Source organism: Sinohyriopsis cumingii, chromosome 14, assembly GCF_028554795.1.
Source record: "Sinohyriopsis cumingii isolate HCF-2022 chromosome 14, ASM2855479v2, whole genome shotgun sequence".
Taxonomy (NCBI): domain Eukaryota; kingdom Metazoa; phylum Mollusca; class Bivalvia; order Unionida; family Unionidae; genus Sinohyriopsis; species Sinohyriopsis cumingii.
Genome location: NC_142974.1, coordinates 18,069,800 through 18,094,097, shown reverse-complemented (window position 1 = coordinate 18,094,097; position 24,298 = coordinate 18,069,800). Strand labels below are relative to the sequence as shown.

Below are 24,298 nucleotides of genomic sequence, written 5' to 3'. Positions count from 1 at the left end.
TGAACGCCACTGGCGATCAAAACGAATTCCAGTATTGAATGTGTTGATGTGCCTGTAGTCTTGAATGTGCTAACGTGACACTGGCCTGCAGTGTGTGATGTGTTAATAGTCTTGATGTAACACATTAATATAATTCAAAAAGTCCTTGAATTAATTCACAAAATTTCAAAATAATGAATTAGTCACACGATATTGCTGAGCACTTTGTAATTCCGCTGAATAATAATTTTAATCAAAATCCACCCAAATTAAAACATAAACACATCAGTAAGACTGAATCTGCTTCGGATGTTAAAGTAGTAATAAATAATTTTGAAACAGACAACATTAATATAAACATCTATAACAAAGCCAGAATGTAGGTTGGTTTCCTTTATAAAACATTTTCAGTTTTCAGCAAGATCAGGGATATCCAAAGGAAAAACTAATGTTCTCAACTCAGATTCAAGTAAAAATGTTTCACTTCCATTAATAATGATCTGATTATTTAATTTATGATCTTAGAGAAATATTAGCTATGTATTTTGTCGTTTACAAAATAAATGTCAAAAGTCAGGTAGTCCATGAACATGATTTTGGACAAAAGCCAATTATCAAACAGATATACATAACATATAATTATTGAGAAAATCAAGAAACAATATCAATTAAATAGACATAACAAATGCCACTAAAACGAAATGTATGACAATCGGAACAAGGCAGCGCATAACCACTAACATAAATTTACTTCTAACTCAAAAATGCCCAGACGTTTCTTCTGTTAAAATTAATTTTAAAAAAATTCTTGGTATCTACATCAATCAATACCTCAGCTGGGATGCAAAAATTGATCATATATCTGCAATGGTTGTCAAAAGAATAATTCTCTTAAAATTTATGTCAAACGTTATACCTCCCTGGATATATGCTACCACTGATAGACTATGTGTGTATCATATGGGAAAACAATTCCAATTATTATCTATTCGGAATTGACAATTCCAGAAAAGGGCCATCCGAATATTTCTGAAACTTCTTACGATGACATCTTTGAATTGTTTTGATTTCAGTCTCTAATGGCAACCCAAACGTGATCTTTATATTAAAGGAATCCTGACATATGTGTTCAAATAATCTTTTACCGTATTATATATCCAGCGTAATTGAACTAAGATCATCAAACACTGAGCGTAATCTCTGATCATCAATTAACAACGAACTTCTTATTTCGTTTTTGAAATCCAATCTTTTTAAACGCACTTTTACTAAATCAGTACCTACCTGCTGTAATTCTTTACCCCTGAGATACGTTTGAAACCTCATGAAAGAAATTATGTCTTGATCAGTTTGAATCATATATTAAAGTGTCCCAATAGGTAATATTTATTACTGTGTTCAGAAATAATATGTGCATATGTTTATTTGACGTTTCTTTAATTTGAAAATCTCAGACGCCTTGATTTACCACCACATCCGCGTCAATGAAGAACGCGGAATCGGGTGCCATCATGCAACTTTAGTTTTCACTTATACATATCGGTCCGCCATCAAATGTTTTCCATGACTCGAACGCGACGTATGTAATGAATCTGCTACGTTCGTCTTGTTCGCTGACCCAGACAAGGTCAACACGAATCCATTTTGGCAGATTCTCCATGGTTTTCGCATACACGCCATTGTTCATGACTGAAGAAGTCTTTCTCGAACTCGGTGGCGGTGGTTCTCAGGTCAGTGGTCTACTGTATCTGTGGTGAAACCCATGGACTCTAGCGAAATCCGAACATCCGATAACCCTGCAGCATACGCCTTCCCAGCCTCAGATACAACTGCAGGTTCGTACGTGGACAAAGTAGTTTTCTTTTTGGTACAGAAGTTTGGCTATGTCAATGATTGTATGATGTGGGCGATATGTTTTTGTCCATGATTGTGGGTTGTGGACGAGATGTTTACATAGCTAATGTGTGTATATGGGGAGGAGGGGTGATTTGGACTTTTGACGTAGCTTCAAAAATAATTTCAGTCATATCGCTACGATGTCTGCAGTCTGGCAGTTTATAATGATTTCTAGCACTGGGACATCATGCCGCAGACGTGTAGCATGATGTCCCAACCAATCATATTATACTGAAATTAGACCGATCGGTCCTAACATTAAACTCCTAATGCTGAACGTCAAGCGTTATTTGCTGTGTGATTCGGCAACTGACAGTTTATATTACGATAAACTCGGGGAAAACAACATAAAACGTTTAACTAATTCGGAATATTCATTATTTTGGACTTGTGATAGGACATTTGCTCTAGGATAATTTGACATCGAATTCACAATACTTTAAGTACAGTATCTTCAAATTTTTACTTTGTGTTTTAGAGAGGCAAATTTCTTGTTCATTTTACTTAAATTGTCTGTAAAATAATTAAAGACTAAGGGTCATACAATTAAAGACCAGGGGCCACACTCATATCTTTATTCATCAATCAGAATCATACATCTATCTATTATTCTCTCTATTTATATATCTACCTTACTACATGTATAATCTATATATCTGTCAATCGTGATACTACAGCTACTTCTGCTACCACTACTACTGTTATTACTAATACTAGATTAATAATGGTGGAATCCCAACTTCGCACAAATACATCTATATCTGGACAGAGTCCTGGCTGTTAACTAATCTGTTTTTAATATCGTAATTAGTGGATAGCTGTATAAGTTACATACTTTTTGTTACTATTGCCATATTTGAGATATAAAAATAAAAGAAATCATTTATTTTATATGATTTTATGTTATATTATATTATATTATACAATATTATATTATATTATATTATATTATATTATATTATATTATATTATATTATATTTATATATGACACATAGACGTTTGAGAACAGATATTTATCTATAAGAATTTAAGGATTATTTTGTAAGATTTAATATAAGTGAATCACGACCAATATAGAACTTTTATTTAAAACTAACCGGATCAGGAATCTGAGCAACGGAATAGCAGTATGTTAAAAATGTTATCATATAGTTCAATCAAATTTCACTTGGAGATCTTGACGACTGATTTGCAAAGAAAGGTACTTTGAAATTATGTGATATATTCTTTTTTAAGAATTCTGATCTGTGTGTATGAATAATCCTGAACTAAACCAGTCACATTGTTTTACTACACCCGGACAAGCTCACGATTTTGCTTTGAAATTAAGTCAGGTGCAAATATAATTGCGAAAAAGTACTTTTTATGTTTGGTTTCAACGGCAGGTTTAATATTCTATTGACTATATAAGCAGAAGAAATGCAAGCTAAGTGCCATTCCCAATGACACCGAGGCTGCCATTCCATACTGGTGTGTGCTTGTATCGAACCCACGAACCTTGGGTTAGAAGCTCTACGTTCCTCAAAATGCGCTACAGTAATTCCCTTTAAATACTTGAACCTAGAATCAGATGATGCATATATATGGTACCTAATAGATAATCCAAAGTACACCATGATAATTGTGTCGCTGAGGACAATAACGTAACATATTATGGACATGCATAGAAGCAAGGAAAGAAATGAGGACAAAAAGTATTGCCTTCGAGTGATAATTCATAAACTGGATGACTTACAGAAGCAGAGTTAGATTTGCCAACGGAATAACATGATTAGTTTAAAGACTATCCTTTTGCACCAGAACCAATTCACAATGAGGCCGATTTATATCCACTACCAATAAAATGAACAGAAGAAATACAGAGTACCTAAAATAGTATGGGATTTAAAAATCAAAATAAATGATATTATATTCACTGTCGAAATTTTAAGTTGCTTGTCAACTTAGCAATATAAGATCATGTATATGCAGTTTAGAGCCATTGTTAAAATCATACACCATTAACACAAAAAGCAACAATTACTGAACGTTTTAAAACAGGTGTGTGTGTGTGTGTGTGTTTGTGTGTGTGTGTACATGAATAAGTATTTATTCAGCAAACTTACAAAACCTTAAGAAATATAACTAATGTATCAATGACAAGGAATATTTTAAACTTCATTTGGACGAAGAATAAGACTACCCCTCTGCATAAAACATGTTAGATAATCCGTTCAAAATTATTAAAATTTTCTATTGTCGAAATTAATTAATTTCAAGATCCGTTTCCCTACTTGTATGCACAATATTTATACTCGTCTTAGACGCATTTTTGGTGAATACAATATTACATGTTTTAAACTGTATATTAACTGCAGTTATAAAAAAATAATCCCAAGGTCTGTACTTATCGCCTGCAGGATTGTCATTAGATTAGAAGTAACAGTCTCGTACTGGAAACAATTATTCACCAATTCATAATCTTGGTTTGCAGCCGTCTATAGCAATTATAAATCTCAAGCAGTGCAAAATGTTCTAAATGCTCTCCCGGAAACCAAACATATAATGAAATTCTAAATTGCTTTGAATTAATCGAAAATAGCTTATGTATCCATGTTTTGAGTTTAGTAACGCCTGTTCACTTTATCAGATTTTCAATCATTATACCATGCTTTAATTTATTTATTCTCACAGAAGTTTGCAGCCATAAATCCATGGACATCGTTCAGTTTAAAACAATATCACATCTCGTTTTAAATGTATAAAAACATATTCCTAAAGCAACAAGAACGATAGGCATGAAGCTCGCAAATGCAGTACCATATAAGGCATTATTAGATAACACTTGTAAACCAGTTCCCATAGTAACCATAACATTTATCAAACTATTTTCTGCCTTTATAGATTCTTATGAGTGTTTTTCATGTTTTATTCTTCTAAATCTAAGTGGATCTTGTATAATGTGTTAAGTTACCTTCTCGTTGTTTTTTTCGTCATCATTCATGTGTTTTGCCAAGAAATCAAAATTTTCCTAACATGTTATTCAGTTAATTTCAAGTTACTATTAGGTTATTTGCACCTTACCTTCAATATATCTTCAAATTATTTTAAAGTTACCTTCAAGTTATTTTCAAATTAAATTCACGTTATTTTCACATTATGTTCAGGTTATCTTGCAGTTACTTTCTCTGTTGACCTAAGAATGTATTAATTTTCTATAATCTGTTACATATCTTTCTCGCGGACGTTTGTAGCCATAAAGCTTTTATGATTGCACTACTTTCAAATTATTTTGCAAGGAAATTATAGTTTTTCTAAACATTTATATAAATTTCGCTTAATCTGTTCCACGTTTTTATTTACTTTGAAATAGCTTAAATTGTTCTTACTATAATTAGGTACATGTAATTGTTTTACACCATTTGCTTGCTTCACTCACTTATTTGGTTTTCGAAATTAATGTGCTAAAATTTATCAGTCAAGGAATCAATGCTGAAATTGGAAATCCACATGCAAAATATAAAACTCCGTAAAATATCTATTTATGTTTGTTACTAATTAGTCTCATTGAAGCTATTTCTCTAATTCTTTTGAGTTCTTAATCGGAGGAAAATTACTGATAAAAAAGATGACATTTGCAGTATAATTGCAGATGACAATAAAGTTTTTATTTTAGCAGGTTTAGTATTTCCCAAAATTTCATGTTTGTCTTGATTTGTTTTTAATTTAGTTTTATCCAGCACGCTGTCCTTTAAGTATTTAAAAATTATTTTCGTCTTTATCCATTTACTGTACTAGTTTTACCAATTGTTACTGTCTTTGTTCTATTTACTGTACTAGGTTTACCAATTGTTACTGTCTTTGTTCTATTTACTGTACTAGGTTTACCAATTGTTTCCGTCTTTGTTCCATTTACTGTACAAGTTTGTATTCTTTTTTCAGGCATCGGTTATTGCTTCTTCATTTTTCGCACTGACGACTACATCTTGTTTAGCTTCTACAAAACCAAATTCTTTTTTGAAGTTCTTGTTGATCCCTATAAATGGTGCGAAATGGCGCAGAATATGATCGTGGTCAAGTGTTTAAAAATTGTGTTTTTGAAGACGACCACAATTTTGTTATAGAAGATCCTATTATAGAAAACCCTGTTATAGAAAACCATATTATAGAAAACCCTTTTAGAGAAAACCCTATTATAGAAAACCCTGTTAGAGAAAACCCTATTATAGAAAACCCTGCTATGGAAAACAATGGATTACTAACCCCTCAACAAACAGCTCAACACTTAAATATAGGAGTAGCTGTTATATTCAAGAAAAGACTTCAATGATGATTTAAAAAAAGATTAAACACAATCTTATCTAATTAAACCTATTTAGAGATAATTGATGCAACATCTTCTTACCAACAAATAGATAACATAATATAAAAATTTCTTTAATATACGGTTCTCTCCCAACCACACCAGTCACAAACAAAAATGTATCGTATCACTTGACAGTAAATATAGTTATACAGGTGGAAGTAAGTTTTAACAAACAAGACCTTTTGTAAAGGAATCGAAAGCTTAGAGCAGGTGTCGCCAACCTATTTTACATGGCGTGCCACTTTCGTCCGGATTAATTAGAAAATGAACGAGCGCGTTCCACCAGTAAGTAACACTGATAAAATCGAAATTTGTGGCTCCACTTCGTGTGCCACACAAAACCTTCTGACGTGCCCCATGGCACGCGTGCCGTAGGTTGCAAACACCTGTCTTAGAGTAAACAATTATAAAGCTACTGTTAAATAAGCTTATATATATATATATATATATATATATATATATATATATATATATATATATATATATATATATATATATATATATATATATATATATCTTAACCCCAACAGATGCAACCAGACATAGGATAATCGTTCCTAAGAAATTATAAATTAACGTAATTGACCACAATAAGCTATTTTGCTAGCAATTAAGAAAAGCAGATGCATTATTACAGGAGTACGATTGTAGAGTTTATAGTAATCTACGTCTAGATTACTTATAATGCAGGATAATTAATGGGCAATGCAGCTGTAGCTGCAGTTGTTATTTCAAAAATTAAATAAGCGAAAATAGACCATAAGTTCCTTGACGGGACAAAATGGCAATCTGTATACAAATGTCAGTGTCATGGCAACATATCCTGATCCAAGAGCTTTATTTCAAGATGCTATTTATTTCTCTATTGTGTGCTTAACTGTTATCCATGGTTGCAGGTCGTAGCTTTCTCTAACGGCCAATTGTAACAAATATTTAGATCGCTAACTATTGTCCACGGTTGTGGGTTGTACTTTTAGGTATTGGTAATTTGTAAACATGTTGATGTGACCTTTGGCCCAAGAATCTTCTAGAAGAGAGCTATGTTCCACATCCTGTTCGTCTCATTGTGCCTTAGGATTTTATATGAGGTGGAGGTAAACACAAATTATTCATTCCTACTTTAGGTTCAGTATGCAAAATCACTGGTTGTTATGTACAGATATATTTTGAGAGGAATCATTTATTGACATTATTCATTGGAATCACAAATGCTCATTGACTATTTGGACTTAAACAATATTTTGGGATCATTGTGACTTCATCCGATTCTGATTTATATCAGTGTGATACATAAGGACTGTTGGTAAATCAACTTATTTAAGATTAATGGTCCACCAACAATTTCAAGACTTTGAGTTCATTCAAAATATAATATATTTTTGACATGTGAAACACACTGAGGATAATTTATGATTTATTTAGCAAATATGTAAGTTTGCTTGTTTCTTTAAATTTTCACTTTTATACGGGAAATAATTTGTTTGTCGAATTTCAAATAAATTGTTGGTTTCACTTCTTTCTGTTACTTAGTTTAAGACCATATATTCATAACAAAGAAATGTTACAGAAAGCTGAAATTCAAAAAGCACAAAAGTGGACAAATAAAATATGTGGAGTATAGCTTTAGAGAATAATCAATAAAACTACGTAAAAAAAGCTATTATTAGTTGAAAAGATAAAAAAGCCGTACATAGAAAAATATGTATAAATTGTCACCGTCTTTACGGCTATTGTTATGAAAAGAACAATACTTTGTCTAATATGAAATTGTTTGGAAAAACGTCAACAACATGACGATAATTTGCTACTAACAAAGTATTGCCAAGTGTCACTTTAACTTCGCTAACAATAAAAGTAATAGCATTTATTAATATAATTGGCAGTGTAATAAAAGCTGGCTGGTAGTACCATTTTATTAATTATCGGATGAGTTGTGCTAAATGGTTTACTTGTAGTAACAAACATTGTTAGAGATTTCCTAATTAATGTATTGAGTAAATAGTTAATCTGTTTCAAAAATAAATTGCGTCCGCTCCAGCAACCTCACACATAGTAATTTATGCTTGTTTATGTGTTTCATAGTATATAGCTTTTAGATCAGTAGTTAGATTAGTTGTATGGACTGTCATATGTATGTGTTGCTGTAGGTACAGCGATTCTTTCTTAATTTAGTCCTCGTGTACTTCGTACTTACTTAATAGTGTTTTGTCTTAATTCTGTTGTTTTTGCAATTAATATATCAAATATCATGTCGATATTTATAGCAGGATTTATTCCTGGCGAGGGTTAATGAGTCAAAGCTAGATCGAAGGTGGAAACATATATAAACAAACAGATAAATAAATACATATGTAAGAAATCAATTAACTGTGGTACATATAACATGTTATAAACTTAGTTTGCTCCATATCATCCTTCTTGATAAGTTGCGAACAATATAAAAAGAGAAGATTTTTTTTACTGCCTCCCATCGTATTTTTCTTGTTTGTATTTCACACCACCACCAGCGCTTCGCCAAAACATACAAACTGCCCGTATAAGAGTCCCTGACATTCGCATGATCCGGACTTCATGAGCCGAAGTTTACATTAGAACAGGTCGATTAAGCATTTCCGGTGTAAAATTTGTATTGTCACACCGGAGTCAGCGTATATTCCTTCTACATCTCGTTTTTCTGTGTTTTGAAAGTAATTTAATTTTTGTTTACTATGTAGTTTTAGTAGAATATACTATATAGAGTTTCAGTCTTTTCAACGGTCACAACATACAATGGTTAACCCTACCTTACAGGCATGAAAGCCAATTTATAACCGCCACTGTACAGTAAACTTCTTAACAACGACTCGGCGATTACTAACATTGTTAGTAACGGGGGAAGATCATTCTCAGAATAACAGCAGTGTAACATAATATTGTTAACCTTGTGCACTTAAATGAACTGTGGTGCTCTGAAGCAATCGTACGTTACTGGTGCTTGTTGCTTATTTTCGTGTGTCATCTATTATTTTACTGGATTATGTAATGGTTGAAGTCACAGGTACCATGTGTAGGTGGAGTTTTCGTGTTGTAATCATTTTTTTCTTTACTCACTTACATGGACAACATCATTCGCTGCACTTTGCACGGGCTTATTTTACTGTAATTAGTCTAGTTCTACATGTAAGACATAGCACATGTTGATTTTGTTTAGGTGCTATGTCGAGATAAAAACAGACTACACAGTGCCGTTAGTTAGGCTGTAAGACCCTGACGCCAAAAGCATAAATATTAGTGTCAGGTCTTACATGTAGGACTAGAACTACAGTGGTTCCTTGACTTTCGAGTCTAATTCGTTCCGTGACGGAGCTCGTAACTCAAATTACTCATATGTCAAATCAATTTTCCCCATTGAAATGAATTGAAATGCCATTAATCCATTCCGGATCCCCAAAAAACACTGCAATTTTGTTGTTACATGTTTTTAAATAAGAAAAATATACTTATAAATAACGTATATTGTATAAAAACACAATACAATAGAATGTACTGCAATAGACTGGTTTTATTAAGTATAATGTACAGCATTTACTTTGGAGATCAGATGACTTGAAGATGCTTACGGATGTGGAGGATAAAGGCTGAAGTGAATAACTGAATTTTATTCGCTGATTTTTGCCCTTTTTACCATGCTTTCCTCACTTTCATCTGCAGGGGTTTTCGATAAAAACCTGTTCAATGAGGTCTGTTTCATCCTCCCTTTCAGAATGTTTCTGAAATGAGTTAGGCAAGTGTCATTAAATAGCTCTGTCGCACGCCCAGTTGCAACTTTTTCTGGGTGTTTCTTTTGAATAAAGTCTGAAAGTTTCTCCCACATTCCCAACATTTCCTTTATCTCACTTGTAGAGATAACCTCCTCTGCATGACCTATTTCCTGCAAAATCTCCGTGTGCTGCTGCGTCTGTAGCTCATTTAGCTCCGTTGTCAGTTCCTCGGAGTGTTCCTCGATGAGCTCGTTGATGTCACCTTCATCCATGTCCAGGTCCATGGACTTGCTGAGGGATACAATCTCCTCCACCACTGTCGCTTCGGGTTTGAGTCTTTCAAAGTCCGTTTCAGACACAACCTCGGGCCACAGCTTCTTCCATGCAGAGGTCAAGGTCCTCTTTGTAACACCCTGCCAGGCCATATTGATAATTCTGAGGCAAATCACGATGTTATAGTGGTCCTTCCAGAACTCTCGAAGGGTGAGGTTTGTGCTCTCCGTCACCTCAAAGCAGCGGCGGAACAGGTGCTTGGTGAAGAGCTTCTTGAAATTAGAAATCACCTGCTGGTCCATGGGCTGCAGGATAGGGGTGGTGTTGGGTGGAAGGTAGAGAACCTTTATAAACTTGAACTCTTTGAGGATGTCATCTTCGAGGTTAGGTGGGTGAGCAGGTGCATTGTCCAGGATGAGAAGGGCTTGCAGGGGTAGGTTATTTTCCTGGAGATATTTCTTAACATCAGGACCAAAGACCAAATTCACCCACTCCACAAAGAACTGCCTGGTGACCCACGCCCTTGGGTTTGCCCTCCACATAACCTGCAGTTTTTCTTTCAGAATCTTATGTGACTTAAAGGCTCTGGGGTTTTCCGAATGATAAACGAGCAGCGGCTTAATCTTGCAGTCGGCGCTCGCATTGGCGCACAGTGTGAGGGTTAGCCTATCCTTCATGGGTTTGTGGCTTGGCATCCTCTTCTCCTCTGCCGTTATATAAGTCCTCCTTGACATCTTCTTGCAGAAGAGTCCTGTTTCATCACAGTTGAAGACTTGCTGGGGTATGTATCCTTTTACTGCTATAATTCCAGCAAAAGTTTTGAAGTAATCCTCAGCTGCCTTCATATCCATGCTCACTGCCTCACCATGCCTGACAACAGAGTGAATGCCGGTCCTCTTTTTAAAATTCTCAAACCAGCCCGGACTAGCTTTAAACGGCTAGCCTGATGCCTTGTCCGTCGAAGTGCCTGGGGTCTGCTGCAGCAAATCAGCGTAAATAGCTTGTGCCTTCTCGCAGATTATAGCCTCCGTCACGGTATCTCCTGCGAGCTGCTTCTCCATCAACCACACCATCAGCAGCTTCTCCATATTTTCATGGACAGATGTCCACTGTTTAGAAATTATTTTAACGCCCTTGGCTGGCGTTATAGCCTTTATCGACTCCTTTTGCTTCAGTATGGTGCAGATCATAGAAGTGCTACGCTTGTACTGCTTTGCCAAGTCGACTACACGCACACCTTGGTCATGTTTTTCGATAATTTCTTTCTTTAATTCAATGCACATCATCCGCTTCTTCTTAGCACTGTCCTTCGCACTCACTTTCTTTGGATCCATGGTTGGAAAAACGAAGTTTTGCAAAATAACTGCAAGCACAAATGCGAGCACAACACTGATGCTTCCACTGCGAGCTAACCGCTTAAAGTGAACGAGTGAGACACAGGATGCTTGGCGGATGTTGCGACATTCACTGTGGCGTTCGCTGCGCCAACTAGCGGTGGGGTATCTGAAGCTGGCTCGTAACCCGAATTTTAGCTCTCAACTCAAAGCAAAAATTTGGCCAAGAGATGGCTCGTATCTCGAAAAACTTGTTAGTTGGGACACTTGTAAGTCAAGGAACCACTGTAGTCATACGATGTAAGACAGGGCCCAATATTTTCGTTCTGTGGGGTGTTGGGTCTTATTGACTATCTAACGGCACTGTGTAGCGTGTTTTGATGTCGACTAACTGTGTAAAAAAATTAAATTTTCAGAAATATCGTACACAACTGGTAACCAATAACTATGCTTTCCTACAAAGTAAAGTTATAATGTTATTGTCAGACTTTACTTTCCCTGATGTTGTTTAATGAATTCAAATTCTCACAAAAGAAAAGGTCCTGTTTTCAAGTTTTGTTGGCCTTCATTTCAGTTAGGTGGAAAGTGACAAAAGCCAGGAATGCCTAAATCGGGTTAAGTTGAAATATTATTCTTTAACGAAACGAATATAAATATAGTATGCCTATTGGAATTGTAAGCAACATTTTGTTTCATTCAAGAAACATATGCTTCACATGAACCTACTCAAACTTATTTTGGCATACCTCAACTACCATCACATTGCAACAAATTCAAATGTATGTCAGTGGAACATGAAAATGCGTCCATTTGCTACTGTCATATTTTCATTCTGCCAGGATAAAGACAGCATGGTAAGTATATTAATTACACAAATTAGTGGAAGACTGTTGAAATAGGCTGCCAAATGTGTGAGATATTCCTGAAAATTTGACTACTCGTTCTGATGTCAACTGACATTGGAACACGCTATACAAGCCCATTATTTGGATAGTAAGACATAGCACTATAACAAAAACATGTGCTATGTTTGTTGTAGGACTATAATCTGAATATACCTCCACATTTGTTTGTACCCCCTTCCAACCGATTTAAAGAACGAAAAGCATATATGAGATAAAAAATGCACAGAGCTTAGTTCATTCATTGATTTATAATTTCAAATCTGATTTTGACATGGGGGGCCCTAACACTGTTATCATCTGCGGGTCTCATACCAAAAAAAGTTTTCAGTGTAGAAGACTACCATGCTTGCCAGTCATTTCCAGTTCCAGGACAAGTTCATTGTCAGCATTGGGGTGGATGTACATCTACACATGTATGTACATAGAAGAAAAATACTATGTCATCGGCTTCTGACATTTACAATGTTGAATCAAGCAAAGGAAAAGAATGACAACTACAAATTTGCCTTTTACATTGATTTAACAAGCTGTGTAATTTCCATATGCATGTGTGCAAAGGGCTATAACTCTCAACACTCCGTTCTTATGGAAATTTATGGAATTATTCATCATTTACCAGATAGGATGAATCACATCATTCTGTTGTCTGAGGAATATAGACTCGCCCATAGTGTATGCATTATGGCACTATGTTGGTATGGAAAGTGTTAACTCGCCCATAGTGTATACATTATGGCACCATGTTAGTATGAAAAGTCTGTTAAGCATGAAACATGCAGACAGTGACATAGTGGGGGCCACCTTAGTCAGGTTAGAAATTATAAATCAGTGAATGAAATGACTAAGTTCTGTGCATTTTTTTTATCAAATTAAAGATTTTTGCTATTGAAATAGGTTGAGGTAGAAACAAATGGGGATTAATGCAGAAACTATAGTTCTACAGTGTAAGATGCCTTACTTATATTTATGTTAGTGTGACATGTTATTGCCTAAAAAAGCAGCCTTGTGTAGTGTTTTCCAGTGTTGACTGACATTGGAATGAAAGGTCAAATTTTTTGAAATATCTCACACACTTGGCAGGATGTATAGATGCTTTTCCACAAATTAAAGTTATGTTGAGTTAGGTGGACTCTACTTACTCTTTTATCTTTTATCTGATAAATTAAGATTCCTTCACCAGGATATGGATGTGTTTTCAAGTACCGTTCAACTACGTTTCGGTAGTTTGGTATGTGATGGAAGTCACTAATGCTGAAATTAGTTAAAAGGATCACAAGTATATTAAATGAAATAAAGTTATCTAAACACTTTTTTTTCAGTATTAGTATATTTTTATTCTATTCTTTAAAGAAACATGCTTCAACGTAGACCTATTTTAGTATTGTTAACTTCCATTGCATTTGAACCGGTTGAAATTTATGTCACCAGAACATGAAAAAGGATTCATTTTCTGTCAGATTTTGATTCAGTAAGGATAATGACAGTAAATATACCATTTACACTTGGGAACATGCTACACAAGGCCATTATTTAGGCAGTAAGATGTGGCATTACTAATATGAACATCAAGTGAGGTGTCTTATGTTATAGTAATATCCATTTCTCCAAAGGAATATACCAACAAGTTGTTCTCCACCAATTTTCTTTCTTGTAAACATGACTGGTGGTGTACAACAACCATATGAAAACATGAAGGTCAGTTGTTGTGCATGCAGATTATGGGGCTACTCACTGCTAATTTTTGTATCTTTCTCCAATCATTGTATCCAGAAAAAAAGCATTTTCTCTTGTCTTAACTGCCAAGGAAGCCTATATCAGTAGGAAATGGACAAGTGCGGGAACTGGTAATGATGCAATTTTCTTGCCTTTGTTTTCCACACATTTGTCAGCAATTCAGATTGTAAGTCAACAGCCACTATATCTGCAGGTGTTCTGTTCTGACAGGAATTAAAAGTGAGCAGTCAAATGGATTTAATGCCATGGTCAATAGAGGATGGATTATAATGTACTGTCTCGATACAAATTTCAGTCTTAGTGAATTTATTGCTTGATATCGAGCAACAATAATCAGCATGCATAACAAGCTGACCCTCTGTAATGGATTACAGATATGGATAAAATATTGTGTCTGTGCAGTTGATGATCAAATGATTGAACTTTACTTTCAGTTGAGGGTCCTGCCAGCATAAAATGGACAGATTGTTACGACTTGGCGGTGGCATGCATGGACTGGGTCAGGGGGCACCACCATCGGATGCCCCTGCTGTTGACACAGCAGAGCAAGTTTATATATCCTCCCTTGCCTTATTAAAGGTAAGCACCTGTACTTGTCACAGAATAATGCACATAGTGCATGTACCATTTATAGTCACTGATAAGTCTGGGCCAGCTGTAAATATAAAGTGCATCCTTATGTTTCATAACATAATGCACTGTACTGCTCATCGTTGTATGTGTTGTTCTGCTTATTACCACAATGAGCATATATTGTAGGTTTGTAATTATACAGTACCTGTAAATATTTAGTCTAAACTTTTCCTTTTACCATTACCAGAGGTCTTGCCAGGATTTTAAAACTAAGAGTCCATGACTCCTATTTTGGTAATAATAATAGTACCACCAGCAAAGGTTGCAGTCCCAAGAAGCATAATGGGCATACCTGAAGTGATAAATGTACAGATGAAAAGAACCAGTGGTTGTCATTGAGTTTAATTTTCCAAATTCTTTACACCTTGTTTGTCCATTAGAGTAAGGTATTCCAAACACTTAGCCAGGCATGTCAGTTTCTTAAACTTGGCTAATGTGTTATGTATATTTGATTTAACTTTATTGTTTTTTTGTTAGTTTTAATTTTTTATTTTATTCCATTACATGATGTTGTAATGTAGTATTGTTTATTAGTCTTGATTTTTTGTTAGAATTATCTTCAGTTCTGTTTGACCTGATTTTTTAAACATAATCATTGGTAAACACCAAATAATAGAAACACTGTATCTAGTTTCTGACCATGATTCAGATCCTGTGACTTTTAATAAACAACTTTTTTTGTGTCCAGTTTTGGGCTAATTATTTCTTTTATTTGCTTCAAATTATTAAATTTTAAGTGATTATTTTAATTGGAATTACTAGTGCTCTAAATTAATTCTTGGAAGAGGACATTTATCGAAATTTATACTGAATTCAAAAAATGGAATAATATTATCTGTGGCATTTCACGGGTTACAACCAACGTCATTATCTTTCACTTTTGATTTCATTGAGATTCAGACTTATTTTATTATTAGGACTTCTATTTTTTAAATCTTGGATTATTTTTGGATTTGATTCATAAAACCTTAAGTTCTTTTTTCTCATTTTTCACTTGATATTCTAAATTATTTTGTTAAATTTTACAAAGCTTGTTGTCTTCACTCTTTTCTGAGACATTTTAATAAGATCCTAGAGGCATAACAACTGTTCTGTCCAAACTATGAGTTCTAGCAATTTCAGCACTTCTGAATCTCCTTACAATCTATGTCAGTTTGTTGTTTAACCCCATAATACTTTTTGCAGACAGCGTTTTTATAAGTTGCAACGTGTCTTGATTTCGAGGTCACATGTACTACTTATTCTGCTACACTAGAAATGAACACAGTAAAAGGTAAATTTGTTCACTTGATGTACATGATATTGGCAGTTGCTGAAAATATCAGGTACTGCTGGTTTCAGTATTAGTAGAACTACAGCCGATTGGTACAGTTGGCCCAGTAGCAAGCATTTTAGCCTATTTTAATCGATATATGTATACATATATATATAGACCATTCTTAATGAGAGCCCCATGAATATTAATGTATCGCGAAAACAAGGCTAAGCTAGGTAGATCGAGTTGTCCAAGTAAAGATTGTTGGAGTAGCATCAGGTTATAAGCAACGCTTGTTGGGTGTCCATCTATAGCCCTCTTGCTTAAAGTGTCAGACAACTGTATTTGTGAAAATCTAACAAAAGAAAAAATAAACCATGAGTTAATTACAATAATTAGATGTAAAAAAAACCCAACAAGAACTATTTCAGCACAGACCATTGAAATTATATCACTGTAAATAAAAATGCCAGAATATGCAAGAAAAAAGGAAGATATATATATATATATATGTGTGTGTGTGTGTGTGTGCTTCCCTTTTTGGGGGATTCTCTGACATTTAACTTACTACACTGATATAATTTCAATGGCCTGTGATTTAAGTGTGCATTTTCCCTTACGTTTACACACATCAGTATATTTTATCAACAGTTTCATTAATTCGTATCCAGTCACGCACGTTCTCTCTCTCTCTCTCTCTCTCTCTCTCTCTCTCTCTCTCGTAATTTCATTCAACTTGTCCTCTCATCATTTTCATTGTACTGTTGCTGTCTCTTCTCTATCTTGGTCATTTTCATTCTACTGGGAGATATACCCAGTTTTCGATGACCCCGTATTGTGGACTAGGACTAGGAGTAACAATTTTATAAAAGTACCATTATAAAATACACATGCATACACTCATTTGCTTCATCGGCAGAACCTATTTTGTGTTTGGATTTCTCTTTATTACATCATTCAGTTGCAAAAAAATATGAACACACCAAACATTATCCAGTTTCTTACCTTAAAATTTGGCCCATCATCACCAGGGACGTCAGTAGGAGGTGGCAGGGGGCATTTGCACCACCCCAGATTTGCCTGTGCTGTAAAATTGTTGTAGCATATATACGAAAATTAACAATCCTGTCAAGTTTCGCCCCCCCCCCCACTGAAAAAAGTTGAAATGACGTCCCTGCAGTCATCACGACGTATTGCAACAATATATTTTCTACGAAGCTCCATCTTCTTCACTGATGGAATATGGTGGAAGCTTAAATCTATGTGAATTCTAGCATTACCATTGCACAACGGAACAGAACAATATTGGTTGCGATTTTTACCTTTGCCAGTATCAATTGTAGCAGCCATGGTTGCGAGGTAAAATAAAGTAGGTGCCTAGCTTAGCCTCGTTTTGGATTCGACGACCCAGGGTCACATGAATACATTCTGAGAATGGTCTATATATGAGTAGTTTTAGAAATACTTTTGAGAGAAACTGGGGCCTAACCGGAATTTTGCTCCACGCATGTGTCACCAACACTGATTTGAATTACTGTTCAACATTAGTTAAAAAGAATAACTTTTCTTTAATCAGATTCTCCCAGTCATATTTTGCTATTAATATGATTTTGCTATACTTTCAACAAAATAATTATTTTTAAAATGCTTTATATTGGTGCTTCGGCAGTAAATTATGTGACTTTGTATTCAGCAATTTATATTTCAGTTGATTTGATTAAGAGCAGTATTTTCTACGGGTCATGGTCTAAATATGTTCCATGTACAATAAGAACATTTATTTATAACTTTTAATATTATCCCCAGGATATAAAAAGGCATGATAATTACCTTCCAGATAAGGCACTTTAGATGTATTGTGTAATCACAGTCATGCTTTATTTCATTGTGAATTGTTGTTATTGGGCAATTCATTGGTAAGGGGATTGCATTTTGGAGAAAGCACTGCATCAAATACTGTTTCTGCATATAGAACTAATATCTTATAAAGATAAAATTATGTTTGTTATATTTCTTATTAAAGAAATAATTCAGGGGACCATTGTTTATTTTTATCAGCATATTACTGTGGTTTATAATGAAATTAATAACTGTGGTAATGGAATTATGTACAATGTACAAAGATATTGGGGCATGTTGAAATCTGAATATATAGTCTGAGCAATTGCTATGTTGTAGGCAACATATGTGTCCAAGTACATAATAATATTGTTCACAACAGATCTGTGCAATATTGAATTTAAACACTGGTAACAGAATTGCAACATTCTGTTATGGAATCACCAATTTAGAAAATAAAAATCATGTTAGAACATCATTTTTCTGAAAATGTTAATGTTCTATTACAGTTTTTACATTAACTTGGCAACATTTTTACATGATTAATATTTTCTATAATGTAATTAATCCCTCTGTGTTGTAGTGACAGTCACATAAAACTGAAAACATCCTCTGTAAATTATTAAACTTTTTACAAAGACATGCTAGGCCATAGTGTAAAATATACAAAACTGTGTCTGACTTATACAAATGTAAACAAAAAAATTCAAAAGTCAAAACGTTAAGCAAATATTAATAATGTTATAAATAGATATGAAACTTTTGTCAGTTACTGAATATAATATTTACTGAAGCAATTACCAGTACATGAGGTCTTAGATCAATAGCATGCGCTGAATATTCTCCTTAGGTACCCAATCCACATTGTCTTTTTTAGGCCAAATAAAGCGGTCACTGCTGGTTTTCTTCATAACAGGCTTCATCTTGGCATTTCTCCAATATCTGGCCAGCATAGTATTTCACTGGCAACTTTCGAACATATTTTACCAGCACCCATGAACCGAATTGTAATTTATCTGAAACTGTTTTGATTTTCAGGCAGGTCATTTTGAAGGTCATTGACCTTACAAGCTTTTCCAATACCAGTATTATATACTTCTGACACATTAGATAACGTGGTGATTACATTTGGCTGTAGTGCTCAGACATGATGAATAATATTATTTTGTCAAAGGAATTCCGTTAATACTGATTAACTGTTTGTCAAAGATGGTAAAATTTGAATTAATCGGAGCAATAAATAAGCTGTATCTCTTTGCATTTTGCTGATGCGGCTGTCATAATGTCTTGTGAATTCTGGACTTCATCTTTACCATCAAGTACTTTACGCCATACAGTTCTCTTAACTTCACCACCTATGCCATCCACTGCACATTTGCCATGACTAGTAGCAGAAACTTCCAGCTGATGTTTCTTTTCATGTGTCAAGTGACTGAAAACAAACTCCTGCTTAAACTGGCCAGCACATCCATCTGAGAACCCAATAATTTATTGAAATACATACACTTTTTCTTCATGAGAATCATATCCAGGAAAGTGCAAACGATATACTTGTCATGGATTAGTCTATCACAAACAATCCCAAGAGATTGGCACTGTGTGTGCTCCCAGGCACATACAGTAAACAGAGAAACCTTTATTGTAATCCCAATATACTGACTGGATGTTATTCTGGCTTTTTGTGGTGTAATTCTCAGCAAAATCCATCAGAAGTACCAGTTTGTGTGGATTGGTCTTAACAGACTCGTTATAGTTTGAAGGCTACTGCTTGTTATGTGCATTAAAAAGAAAGGTACCTGATATTTCTGCTCATTCAGACAGTCTTTAATGTTATTAATTATGTAATTGGATTGTTTAGGCCAGTGACATAACACAATTGTGTATTAGACCTATCTGTAATTCATTACCTTAATTTCATTAATTAAACTGTAATTCCATTGCCATACCTTTTTTATTAAAGCAAAATGCTATAAATATAAAATTTTGTGACATCAGACATATTTAGTACATGTGGTTAGAAAATATGTATTTTTTACAAAACTTGCACTTTCTGCCTTTTAGGTGGTATATGAAGTTTTGTTGGTAACAGAATTCCAGACCTGATAGGTACTAATTAGGTACTAATAAGTTTTGGGATGTTAATTCTATATTCCACTAAAATGTGTTTTAAAAATTGTGTAACTTATTTTACACATGGTGGTTGTCATGTCTCATAAATAATTAAAGTGTTATCACTTTAACGTTGAAAGTATTTAATTAATTAAAAACCTGATTTCATCAACAAATATTAAAAATTACAAAAATTAAAATTATTTTCAGGTGCAGGAGACTTTTTTGTATTAGGAATGTCTTGCATCAAGTATAATGAAAATTTAGTTGCATGGAATTGCCCTATTGTTACTGTTTGTGTCATCATCATATTATATTTGTTGTTCATATTATATTTGTTGTTGTTATTTTAAATTAGGAAGTTAATGGAATAATGTGAAGTTATAAAGATTGTAAGTTCATATGTAGTCCACCAGAAACATTGCAAGATGAAAATCCTTGGTAATGTCTTTGTCTGTATTAATTTTTTTCTTCATTTTTCCTGAGCAAAAGTTGCATGTGGCAGTACTACTGTGAAAGTTAAATAAATGTATGGTCACTTACAGGTATCAAGTTAGTATAGCAGAGATATTAGAAATATTCAGATTTTATTAGACCTTATATTTCTTCATCTTCTTTCATGGATTCTTTAAATTCTTGGATAGCGATGATTTAATGGATATTTGTACTACGTCATTGGACATCTTTTAATAAGAATGCTAAAACCTGTCAGTAGCATTTTTTGTACCGTTTGATTTTGTCCTTTTGATAATAGAGCAGCTAGAATGACAGTCAAGATTTCACATTTGATTTTGATCTTTAATTTGGAATTATGATAAACTACATGAATCTCATTAAAGTATAAAAAGCTGTCAGAAATTATTTAGACCAACCATGGATATACATACATATGTGTATAGGGATTGACATACCATGGATATACATACATATGTGCATAGGGATTGACATACCATAGATATACATACATATGTGCATAGGGATTCACATACCATGGATATACATACATATGTGCATAGGGATTCACATACCATGGATATACATACATATGTGCATAGGGATTGACATACCATGGACATACATACATATGTGCATAGGGATTGACATACCATAGATATACATACATATTTGCATAGGGATTGACATACCATGGATATACATACATATGTGCATAGGGATTGACATACCTGGGATATGCATAGAGATTGACATACCTGGGATATGCATACATATATGCATAGGGATTGACATACCTGGGATAGGTATACATATATGCATAGGGATTGAAATATCATTGATATACATACATATATGCATAGGGATTGACATACCAGGGATATACATACATATATGCATAGGGATTGACATACCTGGGATAGGCATACATATATGCACAGGGATTGAAATATCATTGATATATATACATATATGCATAGGGATTGTCATACCAGGGATGTATATACATATATGCATAGGGATTGACATACCATGGATATGAGGGGCCCTTAGAGGCCTAGTGGTCTAAAGCGCTCACTGTTCCGGATCACTGCCATCTCACCTCTGTCTGCGTGGGTTCGAGTCCAAGGCTCGTGTAACATGGGTACGTGGGAAAGCCTGCCAGTAGCTTCTCGTGGGTCGGTGGTTCTTCCCTGGGTTTTCCAGGGTTCTTCCTCCACCAGTTATACTGGCCGCCATGTATAGCCTATCTTGTGCTGAAAAATGGCGTTAAACCCTAGAACAACAACAACAACAACAACCACCATGGATATGCATACATATATACATAGGGATTGACATACCATGGATATGCATACATATATGCATATGGATTGACATACCAGGGATTGACATACATGGGATATACATACATATATGCATAGGGATTGACATACCTGGGATATGCATACATATATGCATAGGGATTGACATACTTGGGATATGCATACTTATGTGCATAGGGATTGACATACCATGGATATACATACATATATGTGCATAGGGATTGACATACCTGGGATATGCATAGGGATTGACATACCATGGATATACATACATATGTGCATAATGATTGACATACCTGGGATATGCATAGATATTGACATACCAGGGATATGCATAAATGTGTGCATAGGGTTGGACATGCCAGGCATATTCATATATTATATCCATAGAGTGATGACACACCACATATATGCATACATATGCACATGAGGATGGACATACCAGGGATAGGCAAACATATGCACAGGAAAAGACAGACCAAGGACATACATACATACATACATACATACATACATACATACATACATACATACATATATACATGTATATAGGGATGGACAGACCAGGGCTATGCATACATATGCACAGAGGGATGACAAACCATAGATATATATACATATGCACAGAGGAATGGACAAACCAGAGACATGTACGTATGTGTATGCATATAGGGATGGAAATACCATGCACATATTTATGCATGCACCAGGGTGATGGAGGAGCATACACAAAAAATATAGGTTCCTTTGGTTGATTTCTAAAAGCTGTAGTTGTTTAATTCATTATTGAAGAGTTATTATTTTTCCAGATGTTAAAACATGGACGTGCTGGTGTACCAATGGAGGTGATGGGACTGATGCTAGGTGAATTTGTTGATGATTATACAGTTCGGGTGATAGATGTCTTTGCTATGCCACAGTCTGGAACAGTAAGTAGCTGTATTAACATGTTCTACTTGTGTTTCATTTTGTTCTGGAACTTTAATACTTCGTTGTTGTTTTTCTTCATCAGAAATTTTCACAGCCATGTTACATCAGTGTAACAATATTGTAAATCATGGTTGCACCAATATTTTAACGTTCTAGTAATCATAGACCAGAGGAGCTATATGGGATGGTCTGATGTCTTTTGTCCATCAATCTTGATGCCTAGTTGATCCAAAATGAAAATGGAGCCCATCTGATGTCCAGTATGGCTGAAAGCATATCTTACTTCACCATCAGCAGCATGCTTTTGGCATCCACAGTACTGCTTTATCATGGTTCAAGTTGTACCTAACTGAAAATATATCAGATATTTTCAGTAATGGTAAACATTTCAGTCCAGACCATCTTTGTCATGGTGTTCCCACAGGGTCTTGTTCTAGGACCAATTCTCTTTATTCTATGCACACAGTCCCTATCATGTGTTTTAAATCACCATCTGGTGTCCCACCATTTGTATGCTGATGACAATCAACTGTATAAATCGAGCTGGCCAAATGAAGTTGCTTCAATCACTAAAGCGCAGAGAAGCATGTCTCTGATGGTAAGTCATGTATGGGATTGATTAAACTACAAATGAACAGTGTTAAAATAGAAACCATGCTTGTTGCTTCACAAAGAATGTCTCAAACCCAACAGTTATAAAAGTCAATTAATATCAGTGATACTCCAATTAAATGTTAGACAATCACTTAGAATTCTGGGTATTACTTTTGATAACTCTCCCTCACTGCACCAACATGATCTGAACACTTGTATATCAGCATACTTTGAGTTTAGACACATCAGCACTATTCACAGTCTTCTCACAGTTGATGGAACAAAAACCGTTGTGTGTTCATTAGTTCTCTTTAGATGCCCCAGTGCTGGACATCACTATAAACTGCCACATTGCAGACATCGTAGCAATATGACTGAAAAATTGTTAAAGCTACGTTAAAAATCCAAATCACATACACACACACACACACACACACACAGAGTTCTCTTTAGACTTTACTTTTGTAACACCCATTTTTCTGGTCTGCCACTGTGTCATCAGAAACTACAGAAGGTCCAAAACACTCAAGCTAGGATCATTCTTTTAGCACCAAGAACTGATCATACGATCCTGACTTCACAAACTCCTCTGGCTAACTGAACTGTTAACATAGAATCAAGCACAACATCTCTTCTCGCTCTTACATTTCTTTGACTGTGTCAGTCCCAAATAACTGATCTCACCTATGTGTATACTCCTGCTAGAAGCCTGCAACCATCATCTGTCACTCATATTCATAGTATTCACATGATAAAAGCCAAGTCTTATGGACAACAGCCATTTGCATATCAGGGCCCTGCTACTTGGAATGAACTCTCTCAGGATCTTAGACACAAAGAGGCCATGATCACATTTAGCAGTGCTCTCAACATATATTTTTTTGCACCACTGGAATAAATTTTACATTATCCATTTGTCATTATTTTTAGATTGAAACTGTAATGTAAACTCA

General features: G+C 34.8%; 2 protein-coding genes across 3 annotated transcripts in view; one reads left to right on the top strand and one right to left on the bottom strand.

Moving 5' to 3' along the window:
* The window catches only part of LOC149783347 (ubiquitin C-terminal hydrolase PSMD14), a 50,789-nt gene that overhangs the window by 6,258 nt on the left and 20,233 nt on the right, over positions 1-24,298 (top strand). Inside the window, exons 1-3 of one of the 2 annotated variants that reach the window (XM_089931554.1) lie at positions 8,797-8,908; positions 14,642-14,786; positions 22,631-22,750. In XM_089931554.1, coding sequence (XP_089787680.1) covers positions 14,664-14,786; positions 22,631-22,750 — 243 coding nt within the window. In that variant the 5' untranslated portion in view covers positions 8,797-8,908; positions 14,642-14,663. Of the gene's footprint in view, positions 1-8,796; positions 8,909-14,641; positions 14,787-22,630; positions 22,751-24,298 lie in introns of those variants that run through there. The other variant, XM_089931555.1, reaches the window with a different exon arrangement.
* Positions 11,173-11,568, bottom strand: LOC149783349 (putative CENPB DNA-binding domain-containing protein 1). Its single transcript, XM_089933379.1, has one exon. It carries the CDS (start codon positions 11,566-11,568, stop codon positions 11,173-11,175), a length of 396 nt encoding a protein of 131 aa, XP_089789505.1.

Bases quoted from the DNA above. Each gene is read 5' to 3' on its own strand.
- LOC149783349 (XM_089933379.1), bottom strand. From the start codon at position 11,568: ATGGATCCAAAGAAAGTGAGTGCGAAGGACAGTGCTAAGAAGAAGCGG.